The sequence below is a fragment of the Passer montanus genome, unplaced genomic scaffold, assembly GCF_014805655.1.
Source record: "Passer montanus isolate IOZ18808 unplaced genomic scaffold, ASM1480565v1 scaffold213, whole genome shotgun sequence".
Taxonomy (NCBI): Eukaryota; Metazoa; Chordata; class Aves; order Passeriformes; family Passeridae; genus Passer; species Passer montanus.
The window spans coordinates 230,802-241,169 of NW_024366737.1; the positions used below are offsets into that span (position 1 = coordinate 230,802).

At 51.6% G+C, this 10,368-nt stretch overlaps 2 protein-coding genes across 3 annotated transcripts; both read left to right on the top strand.

Annotated features, from left to right (window-relative positions):
• Positions 1-297: 297 nt before the first annotated feature.
• On the top strand, positions 298-675 carry KCNE2 (potassium voltage-gated channel subfamily E regulatory subunit 2). Its single transcript, XM_039709541.1, has one exon. The coding sequence runs from the start codon at positions 298-300 to the stop codon at positions 673-675; it is 378 nt and encodes a 125-aa protein (XP_039565475.1).
• A 1,233-nt stretch (positions 676-1,908) lies between these two features.
• On the top strand, positions 1,909-9,769 carry SMIM11A (small integral membrane protein 11A). Of its 2 annotated transcripts, XR_005627491.1 has the most exons (5): positions 1,909-1,938; positions 3,235-3,296; positions 6,164-6,253; positions 7,930-8,109; positions 9,607-9,769. XR_005627491.1 is itself a non-coding variant. In XM_039709542.1 (4 exons), the coding sequence occupies exons 2-3, from the start codon at positions 6,233-6,235 to the stop codon at positions 8,095-8,097; spliced, it is 189 nt and encodes a 62-aa protein (XP_039565476.1). In that variant the 5' UTR covers positions 3,235-3,296; positions 6,164-6,232; the 3' UTR covers positions 8,098-8,109; positions 9,607-9,769. The 2 variants fall into 2 exon arrangements, 1 of the variants encoding a protein (XP_039565476.1); XM_039709542.1 differs by lacking the exon at positions 1,909-1,938.
• The last annotated feature ends 599 nt before the right edge of the window (positions 9,770-10,368 follow it).

The following is a 10,368-nucleotide window of genomic DNA, read 5'->3' on the forward strand; positions in this document are numbered from 1 at the left end:
GCTGCAGAACTTCACTTGGGCAGTGGAAGATATTTTCAAGGAAACCTTCCTCAATTACATGAACAGCTGGAGGAGGAACATGACAGAAGCAGCGAATAAACTGCAGGCTGAGGTGGCTGCTGAAAACTTTGACTACGTTATCCTCTACCTGATGGTGATGATTGGGATGTTCTTCAGAAGGTGACTGTTACTAGATGATTGACATAACACTGACAAAATACTCCAAACCAACTCTTTTAATGCAGACAGCTGATTAAAAATAATATTTTCTTGTCTTTAGCAGCATAATTAGCAAGGATGGCCAAGCTGCAGAACTTCACTTGGGCAGTGGAAGATATTTTCAAGGAAACCTTCCTCAATTACATGAACAGCTGGAGGAGGAACATGACAGAAGCAGCGAATAAACTGCAGGCTGAGGTGGCTGCTGAAAACTTTGACTACGTTATCCTCTACCTGATGGTGATGATTGGGATGTTCTCCTTCATCATTGTGGCCATCCTGGTGAGCACTGTGAAATCCAAGAGGAGGGAGCACTCCAATGATCCCTACCACCAGTACATCGTGGAGGACTGGGGGGAGAAGTACAAGAACCAGGTCCTGAACCCAGATGATCTCAAGTGTGTGATCCATGAAAACCTGGGAGCAAGGGATAAAACAAGCCCAGAGTCACCTTGACTTTCTGGAACGCCAGCAGTGAGGGATTCATGGAGTCACACAGAGGGAATTCACTGGAATTCCAAAGAGCTGTGGGAGTGTTGATTAAATTTACACACAGGTCAATGGATAATGGAGTCCTGAGGAAATCAATGTCATGGTTCCTGTGAGGATCTTGGGAAAGTGCAAGAAAAATCTGTGATTGTGCTTCCCTTTGATAGCTTGTCCTTTGGGAAAATAAAGCCATGACAGGGAAAACTTGATTTTTTGAGCATTTTTTAAATCCACAAGCAGATCTGGATGTTTCCAGATATTCCACCTCAGAATAACCGTGAATTAGTGCTGGTCAAAAGTGCCAATTTATATCCAAACAGTGTGACTTAAAACCACTTTAAAAATAACCTGAAAATGTCCAGTGAAATCTCCCATCTCCACGCATTGACTGAGGAAGCAATTAGGGAATGAATCACAGGAGAGACCTGATACCTGCACACACTCACTCCCCACTCCTTTTTAGTGATCTGATTCCTATTTTTGCTGGTGTTAAATAATAAATGACAAAGGGCTTCTTTTCTTTGGGAGCCTTTGGCTTGTCTTGACCACAGGTTTTGAGATTTGAACTGATACCATCACACTCCAGAAGTGCTGGAGGTGCAAAACCAGCAGGCTGAAGGAAGGGATTGTCTTCTACTCTGTTCATGTGAGACCCGGCCTGCAGAACTGCCCTGGATCAACACCAGAAAAAGGAGATGCTGGAGAGTCCAGAGGAGAACACAGAGCTGTTTCAGAGCCCCTCTGCTCTGAGCCAGGCTGGGAGAGCTGGGGGTGCTCACCTGGAGAGGAGAAGCTCCAGGGAGAGCTCAGAGCCCCTGGCAGGGCCTGAAGGGGCTCCAGGAGAGCTGCAGAGGGACTTCTCACAGAGTAATGTATTGATAGGACAAAGGGAAATGGCCTTAAATTGCAGCTGGGCAGGTTTACATCAGATGTTAAGAAGAAATTCTTTAGTATGAGGGTGGTGAGGCGCTGACACAGGCTGCCCGGACAAGCTGTGGACTCCACATTCCCAGAAATGTTTAAGGCCAGGCTGGACAGGGCTCGGGGGTCTCCGGGACCTCGCCGCGGTGCTTTCGGGAGCTGCTTTAGGGCAGAACTGTTAATTTTGGCCGAGCCCCGCCATGCCCGGCGCCGCAGCCGAGCGGGCGGAGCGGCCCCGGCCGGGCCGGCGCTGCCGCTGCCGGGAGCTCCGTGCGGGAGCGCCGCCCCCGCTGCCATGGCCGCCCGCAGGTACGACCGGCCCGGGCCCCTTCCTCCTTCCTTTCCTCCCTCCCTTCCTTCCCCTCACGGCCCCGCGGGGCTCCGGCGGACCCCGGCCCGCATGGCCGAGCGCTCCGCTCCCGCAGCTCGGCCGGGCCGGGCCCGCTGCCTGCCCGGCCTGCCGCTGCTCCTTCTCCACCCCCTCCTTGCTCTCCAGGCCTCGTCCCTTCTCTCCAAGCCCTCTCCGGTCTAATCCACCCTCCCTTCCCTCTCTCCAGTTCCTTCCGTGTTGCTGATCCCGCTTTCCTCCGTCTCCAGCTCCTCTTTGCTCTCCACCCCCCCTTGCTCAGTTTCCCCTCTGTTGTTCTCCGGCCTCTTCCTTTCTCTCCAGCCCCCTTACTCGATATCCCCCGTTCTCTCCTTGTTCACCAGCTCCCTTTCCTGGTTCTCCATCGCCTTCCTTCCTCTCCAGGCCTTCCATTCTTGTTCTCCACTCCCTGCCTTTCCCTCCAGCCCCCCCCTCCTTATTGTCCCCCTACTCTCCAGCACCCATTTCTTGTTCTCCAGCCCTTGTTCCTTGTTCTCCAGTACCCTCTCCTTTCTCTTCAGCCCCCCATCCTTATTCTCCCCCTACTCTCCAGCACCCATTTCTTGTTCTCCATCCCCATTCCTTGTTCTCCAGTATCCCCTCTTTCTCTTCAGCCCCCTTTCCTTGCTCTACATCCCCTTTCCTTGTTCTGCACCCCCTGATTTTCTTGCTTTCCACCCTCCCTCCTTGTTCCCCAGCCCCTTCCTTCTTCTCCAGCCCAGGACAGAGCTGGGCAGGGATCCAGGGGCAGCCCCAGATGCTCTGGGAATTCCATCCCAGTCCCTGCCGGAGAACAGTCCCTAATTCCCAAGATCCCATCCAGCCCTGCCCTCTGACAGTTTGAAACCATTGCTCCTTGTCTTGGCATTCTCTGCCCACATAAAAAAGGAACAGTCCCTAATTCCCCAGATCCCATCCAGCCCTGCTCTCTGACAGTTTGAAACCATTGCTCCTTGTCTTGGCATTCTCTGCCCACATAAAAAATCCCTCTCCCTCCTTTTTAGCACTGGAAGGGGCTCTAAGGTCTCCCTGGAATTGTCCCTTCTCCAGGCTGGACAATCCCAGTTCTCCAGCCTGTTTCCAGAGCTGAGGGCCTCCAATTTTGGGATCATCTTTGTGATCCCTGGTGATGCCATGGTGGAAGAGTCTGATGTGCCCCTGGCATTTCAGGGTTTGTTTTGATTTTAATCCATCCAGTGTAAACAAAACATCCCATCTGCTCTGTTCCTGTTTTCCAGAGTTTGGAGTATGTGAGGAGCTGCCAGAGGAATCACTCATCTTTTAATTTCTGCTTCATCAGGTAGGAAGATCTGATGTTTTTTTAATTTTTTTTTGATGTTGGAACCTTGAGTCGACCCAGAATCAGAATGAGGTTTGGGTTGGAAAGAACCTTAAAGATCATGTCATTCCAAGGCCTGCCATGAGCAGGGACACTTCCCAGGTTGCTCAGAGTCCCATCCAGCCTGGCCTTGGTGAGTGACACCCCTTTTCTAGCTCAGAAAAGTCACATTTAAGTGCACTCAGATAACTCAGTAGCTCGGTGCTTTCCGAGGCCTGGTGGCTGGAGCTGTTCAGCAATCCCCACAGGAATATCTCCAGCCCCATTTTGTGGGAATGGTGGAGCTCCTGGCAGGCAGGGCGGGATGTGCAGCCTGCCAGGACACCTCTGGGGGGTGTGGATGCTGTGGCTGTTCTCTGGATGTTCTGTGGTGCCTCGGGGCTGTCCCTGCTCTGCAGACAATGCCCTGAGAGCCTGGGCTGGGCTGTGCTTCCTGGGGAGGGCTGGAGCAGCAATCCAGGCTGGCATTCAGTTCCCTGCTCCACCACAGGCTCCCACGTGCCTGGAGCTGTCTGTGGGGCTGTGTTACACAAGACAGAGATCCTGGGGCTGGAATCAGGGCTAATCCCAAGCTCTGGGATGTGGTGCACACTCCCTGAGGGACACAACCTCTGGAATGAGCCTGCTGTGCCTGCAGAGGATCCCAGAGGGTTTGGGGTTTGCAGGGAATTGCTGGCACAGCCCTGAGGTGGGATCTGGCCAGACCCTCTCCTCTTTCCCATCTGCAGGAGCCTGATCTGCTTCACCAGACAGAATTCCCTGGGACAAGGCTGCACACAGAGCCCAGAATTCTAAAATCCCATGGTTTGGGTTGGGAGAGACCTTAAAATTCATCCAGTGCCGTGGGCAGGGACACCTCCCACTGTGCCAGGCTCCAAACTCCAAACCCCTGGGGCACTGCCAGGGCTGGGGCAGCCACTGTGGCATGGCTCTGCTCATGACCAGATCCCATTTGGAAAGGAATAAATCTCCAAAGGGACCTGGCAGTGAGCAGGCAGTGCTGGCAGTGCAGTCCCAGGAATCCCTGGCAGAGCCTGGTGCTGTTTTCCCAGCTGTGGAACATCTGTCAGGGAATGGCAGAGCCTGCTGCTGTGTTATCCCAGCTCCTGGAGCATCTCTCAGGGAATGGCAGAGGCTGCCCCTGTCCCTCCTCCCGTGGCTGCACTCCAGAGCTCCTTGCAGGTGAGGGGAGGGAGCCGTGCCCTTGTGTGGGGCCCAGGCCCTGTGTTTGCCTGCCTTTCCCTGGGCAGGGAACAATGCCTGCCTGTGGATGTGTTCCCTGCTCCTTTCTGTGCCTTATCTCCTGGGGAAAGGCAAACACACCATTCCAGCTGTTGATTTAAGATATGCCAGCCTTGAAAAAGCAGTGTTGGAGCTTTCTGCTCTTGCACTGGTGACCTCAGTGCTCATAAATGGTGTTTTTTAAGTGTGAAGGGAATGGTTTGGATTGGAAGGGATATCAAAGCCCATCCAGCCTCCATGGGCAGGGACACCTTGCACTAATTCCAGGCTGCTCCAGGCCCAGTGTCCAACCTGGCCTTGGACTCTGCCAGGGATCCAGGGACAATTTCCTTGGAAGTGTAGCAGCACTGACTCTGTTCACAACCTCCCTGACATTGTCCCAGCAGGAGAAGGAGCTGCACAGTCAGGATCAGCACAGGAACAGTGACTGATGAGCAGGAGTTTGGTGGTGGCTGCCACTCCAGGGCTTTGGTACAGCTGGGTCTTGGTCACTCTGGAGGAGTGGGAATGATTCCAGAGGGGTCTCAGCAGGGTGAGAGGGAAAAGGAGAGGAGAGGATGCTCTGGCTGGAGAAATTAGAAAATCTGCCCAGAAACTGAGCAGGACAGGAGCTGCAAGAACATGGAATTTCTGCAGGGAGCTCAGCAGCTGCTCTCTGGTGTGGTGCTTTTCATGGCACTGGAGTGTTCTCTCCTGCTTTTCCATGGACAGGAAAGGCCTTCAGGGGTTAATTTGGATTCCAGCAGCTGAGCAGAGAGCCCAGGGCAGTGCTGTGTGTGCTGCAGGCTTTTCATCCCAGGAATTCAGCTCTGGAATGGTTGGTGACCACTCAGGGCTTCAGGGAGTGCTTGCTTTGCTAATTTCTATATTTACAAATTCTTAGCATGGAGAATTAAATTAATCAACCACAGAGGACTGAGAAATTAGAGGATTAATTCAATGTTCAGGCTCCAAACAGAGCAGGTGGGCTTGGAAACCCTCAAAGAAGCCTCAGGGCAGCTCCTGAGTGTCCTCAGCCCCAGCAGAGGCAGGCAGGGGCAGCACACACAGCTCCAGCTTCCAAAGGCAGCCGTGCTCTCCATGTTTTCCATGGGGCAGCTGTCAGGGTGTGCAATTCCAGCCCCAGCACCTGCTCTGGGCTGTCAAAGCCCTGTCCTGCTCCTGTCACTGAGCCCCAGAAAGGCCCTGAGGTCACTGGGGATTGCTGGGGATGAGCCTCTCCCAGGGCAGGGGGGGCTAATTAGCAGCTTGCCTAATTCTCTTTGAATTTCTACTTCTCCAGGAGTTCATTCTGCTTTGAATTTCTACTTCTCCAGGAGTTCATTCTGCTTTGAATTTCTATTTCTCCAAGAGTTCATTCTGCTTTGAATTTCCATTTCTCCAAGAGTTCATTCTGCTTTGAATTTCTATTTCTCCAAGAGTTCATTCTGCTTTGAATTTCCATTTTTCCAAGAGTTCATTCTGCTTTGTTTTCCATTTCTCCAAGAGTTCATTCTGCTTTGAATTTCCATTTTTCCAAGAGTTCATTCTGCTTTGTTTTCCATTTCTCCAAGAGCTCATTCTGCTTTGTTTTCCATGTCTCCAAGATGCTCCTGCCCTGCCCTGTGCCTCCAGGAGTGTGACCCCCCCCAGTCCTGGGACACCCCACAGCTGAGATGGTGGCCTTTAACTGGAAGGTGAGGCTGGGGCAGGTTCCCCAAGCAGGGAAGGCTGCTCTTTCCATGTGGGATGTGTTGGGTGGGTTCTGATGGTTCCTTTCCCAGGGGAGGGTTGTTTAACCCCCACACCCTCAGGGACAGGGGATTTCTTCTTGTCTTTCCTTGCCAGATGTGCTTGCCCCAGGATTTGCTGTTGGGGCCTCCCAGGTTAGACCTGAGCTCTGCTCAGCCCTGCTGCTCCTGCCTTTCCTCTTTCCAGGTTATTCTCTGGCTGCTCTTCCCTCAGCTGCTTTTGTTACTGGAGGGGATTTCTCCACTGGGTTTTGGGGGTTTTGGGGTTTTGGGGTCATTGTGTCAGGCACCACAGTGTTGGAGCAGGTCCCTCCTGCATGGAGCTGCTGCAGAGAGCCCAGAGGAGGCTCCAGGATGAGCAGAGGGATGGAGCAGCTCTGCTCGCCGCAAAGGCTGGCACAGCTGGCATTGTTCACCTGCACAGGAGAAGCTTTGGGCTGAGCTCAGGGTGGCCTTGCAGGGCCTGCAGGAGCCCCAGGAAAGCTGGAGAGAGACAATTTCCAGGGGATGCAGGGACAGCACACAGGGAATGGCTTCCCACTGAAAAATTACAGGGTCAGATCAGATATTAGGAACAATTTCCTCCCTGGCAGGGTGGGCAGGGGCTGGGATGGAATTGCCAGAGCAGCTGGGGCTGCCCCTGGATCCCTGGCAGTGCCCAAGGCCAGGCTGGACACTGGGGCTGGAGCAGCCTGGCACAGTGGGACTGGGTGAGGTTTGAAATCCCTTCCAGCCCAAACTGTTCCATGACTGTATAATTAACAATTTGAGCTCATTAAATCAAATTTCCCCCCAGCCCTGCCTCCCCTGCCCTGGTGCTGCAGAGCTGTGGGTTCAGAGCTGCTGCCTCTGTGATTGTGGGGAGATTGGCAGAGCCTGGTGCTGTTTTTCCAAGCTCCCTGCTGGTGTAGGAACACCTAAATTCAGAGCTTTGATGTGTCCTGACAGCTTTGGGAGATCCCGAGGGACAGGGTGAATTCCAAGTTCACAGAGTTACCACAGAACCTTGGAATATCCTGGTGGGAAGGGAGCCCCAGGGATCACCCATCCCTGGGGCCTGCTCAGTGCCCACCACCCATTTCCACTGGATTTTCCTCTCCAAGTCCATGTTTTTATAGAATTGAAACACTCTGTGCAATTCCAGGCATTCAAAACTGGGACAGCAATCCTTGGATTTGTCCCTTTTCTGCCAGTTTAAAGGTATTTATCTGCACCTTCCATATCTGAACAGGTTCATTACAAAATTGCTGTGAATTAAGATTTCCTGGAGTGTTTTTGGGGATCCCATCTGAGAGCTGATCCCAAGGGACCCATCACTTGTGAGGATTCTTCAGCAGCATTTCCACTTTCACAGTTTCCCTAAAATACTCAGCTCTTCCCTTTTTTCAGCTCCAGATGGTGCAAATATTGCTGGAAAATGAGCAAAAGGAGTTCAGCACTTGAGGGAAGGGGATTTTTCTTTGGCTTTGTTGCTCTGCCTGGTTTAATTTCCCACAGAAATAAAAACCATGGTGAGAGAGGAGCATTACTGTTGGAATAGAAGATGCAGAACATCCCTATAAATTCATTTTTAATTGCCCAAGAGTTCCAGAAGTGCCTAAACAGATTCTTTGGCATTCCAGGCTCTGGAGAACTTCCCACTGCTGATGTACATTTTGGCAGCTAAAACATTGATCCTTTGCTTGGCCTTTGCTGGAGTCAAAATGTACCAGAGCAAGAAAATTGAGCAGAAACTGAAGAGGGAACGTGAGGAGAAACTGAAAGCAGAAGGAGAGAAGAAGGATGAGTGAAGAGTGCCTCAGGTATGGAACTGATCCCAGTTCCTGGGCTTGGACAATCATTGCTAATCCCACTGGGATTGATTTGGATTTTGGATCCCAAAATGAGCTCTTGGAATAATTGGGATGTTTCAGGGGATTTTCTCCCTCATTCTTTGTTGGATTTGCATGAGCCACTGTCCTGTTTGAGATGTTTTAGCACAATATTCCCTGTGCCTGATGCACAAAGAGGGGGATAAATTGGGAATAACTGCAGGGGAGCAGCCAGGCAGGATGCTGCAATCAGAGCTCTGGGCCTGAAGTCACAAAATAAAGAGAGAAAATAATCAGCCTTTCTAGAGGAGTGAAATCATCAACAGCTTGGGGGTGGTTTAGCTGGAAAGGGAAAATTCCACACCTGGAATTCCCAAAGGGACAGGTTCTGCCGTGGAACATCCACCATGCAGAACTCCCTGAGAAAAATGCACATTTTTCCTGCTTGAAAGAGCAAAATGAACATGACAAAATTCCCTAAATTTGGGATTTTCATTCTGAAATTCCTGAGCTCCTCCCCTCTGTTTCCAAAGCTGAAGCAATCCCTGCATTCTTGGAGCAAATCCATGAGCAGAATGAGTCCTGCCTGGTGCTTGGATTCTATTCCCTGCCTTGCTTGTCATTTTTGGAGCACTTTGCTTCACTTCTCCCTGTTCTGCAGCAAAAAGGGAATTCTATTCCTGCCTGCCCTTTGGAAGCTCAGTGGGAGTTTGTCATGTTGCTCTTTATTGAAATAAAATCTTATTTCCCTTTCTGAGGTCATCCCCTCCCATCTAAAGACACTTAAAATCTTTCCTAGATTTTATTTCCACCCTGTCACTGTTTTATTCCTTTTATTCCCAAGGATTGGGAATTGTGCCTAAAAATGAGGCCCTGGGAATAACCATGGGAACAAATTGTTTTTCTATTTACACACACACAAAAAAAAAACCCCAAAACAAAAACCAAAAAACAAAACAAAACCCCAAAAACACCAAACAAAACCCCAAAAAAACAAAACCAAAGGGGTTTTTTTCAGTCTCCTGCTTCCAGCAGATTCAGGACTTGGCTTTGGGGCAGATTTTGGGCACTTCCCTGGAAAAGGGAAGGTTGGGCAGAGCTTGGAGCAGCCTGGCACAGTGGGAGGTGTCCCTGCCCTGGCAGGGATGGATGGGATGAGATTTAAGATCCCTCTAACCCAAACCAGGCTGGGATTTTGGGGTTCTGTGCAGTGTTATCCCAGGGAATTCTGTTTGGCAAACCCCACAGCTCCAGGGATTTCTGCCCCAAAACCTCAGTGCCACCACCCTTGGTGTTCAAACCTCTCTGATCCCACAGAAATTCTCTTCCCAGTCCCCAGAGCTGCCCAGCAGAGGCTCTGTCCCTCCTGAATTCTGGGATTCAGAGGGAGCAATTCCCCCATGGAGCTGGGAACAGCCCCAGAGGTGCCCCGTGCCCAAATCTCCCTCTTGTTCCTGCTCTTCTCACTGCTCTGTCCCCACCCTGCAGGTTCCTGACACTTGGAATCCCTTCCCAGGAGGATGAAGCCTTCCTGGAAAAGAAGGATGGGTAACCTCAGAGTGACACTTAAATTATCTCTGTTTTTATATGTACAGCAAAGCAGCTGAGCCTCTATTTATGCAATAAAAAAAGTCTTTGTTTAAAAAATAAACGTGGGTGCTGCTTCCTCAAAGGACTGGAGCTGTAGGGGAGGCACTTGGGAAAGATCAGCTGCAGGGAGGGGGCTGGGATGGAAGAGGGAAAAATGGAGGAGAAAATGCTCTGGATGCATCCTGGGAGGCTCATGGAGAGGCAGAAGGAAGTGGAGAGGGCTCAGAGCAGCTTTTGCAGCTGCTTCCTGCTGGGGCCTGCATGGAATCAGGTGGAAAATCCCAGGAGAGCAGCAGCTCCGAGCACTTCGTGTATCCAGGACTTCTTGGGGTCCATGGAGATCACAGAAGGAGTTTTCATGGCAGGAGGTTTATCCTCAGAAATCTCTTTGGTTCCCTGTTCTCTGCTCAGCCTGGGGGCTGCTGTTCCTGCCTCTGCAGTGGCACCAAATCCTGGAGAGCTTGGGCATGGAATCCTGGAATGGTTTGGGTTGGAAGAGACCTAAAATCACCTAAAATCACCTTGTTCCACCCCTGCCATGGCAGGGACACCTTCCCCTGTGCCAGGCTGCTCCAGCCCCAGTGCCCAGCCTGGCCTTGGGCACTGCCAGGGATCCAGGGGCAGCCCCAGCTGCTCTGGGCACCCTGTGCCAGCCCTGCC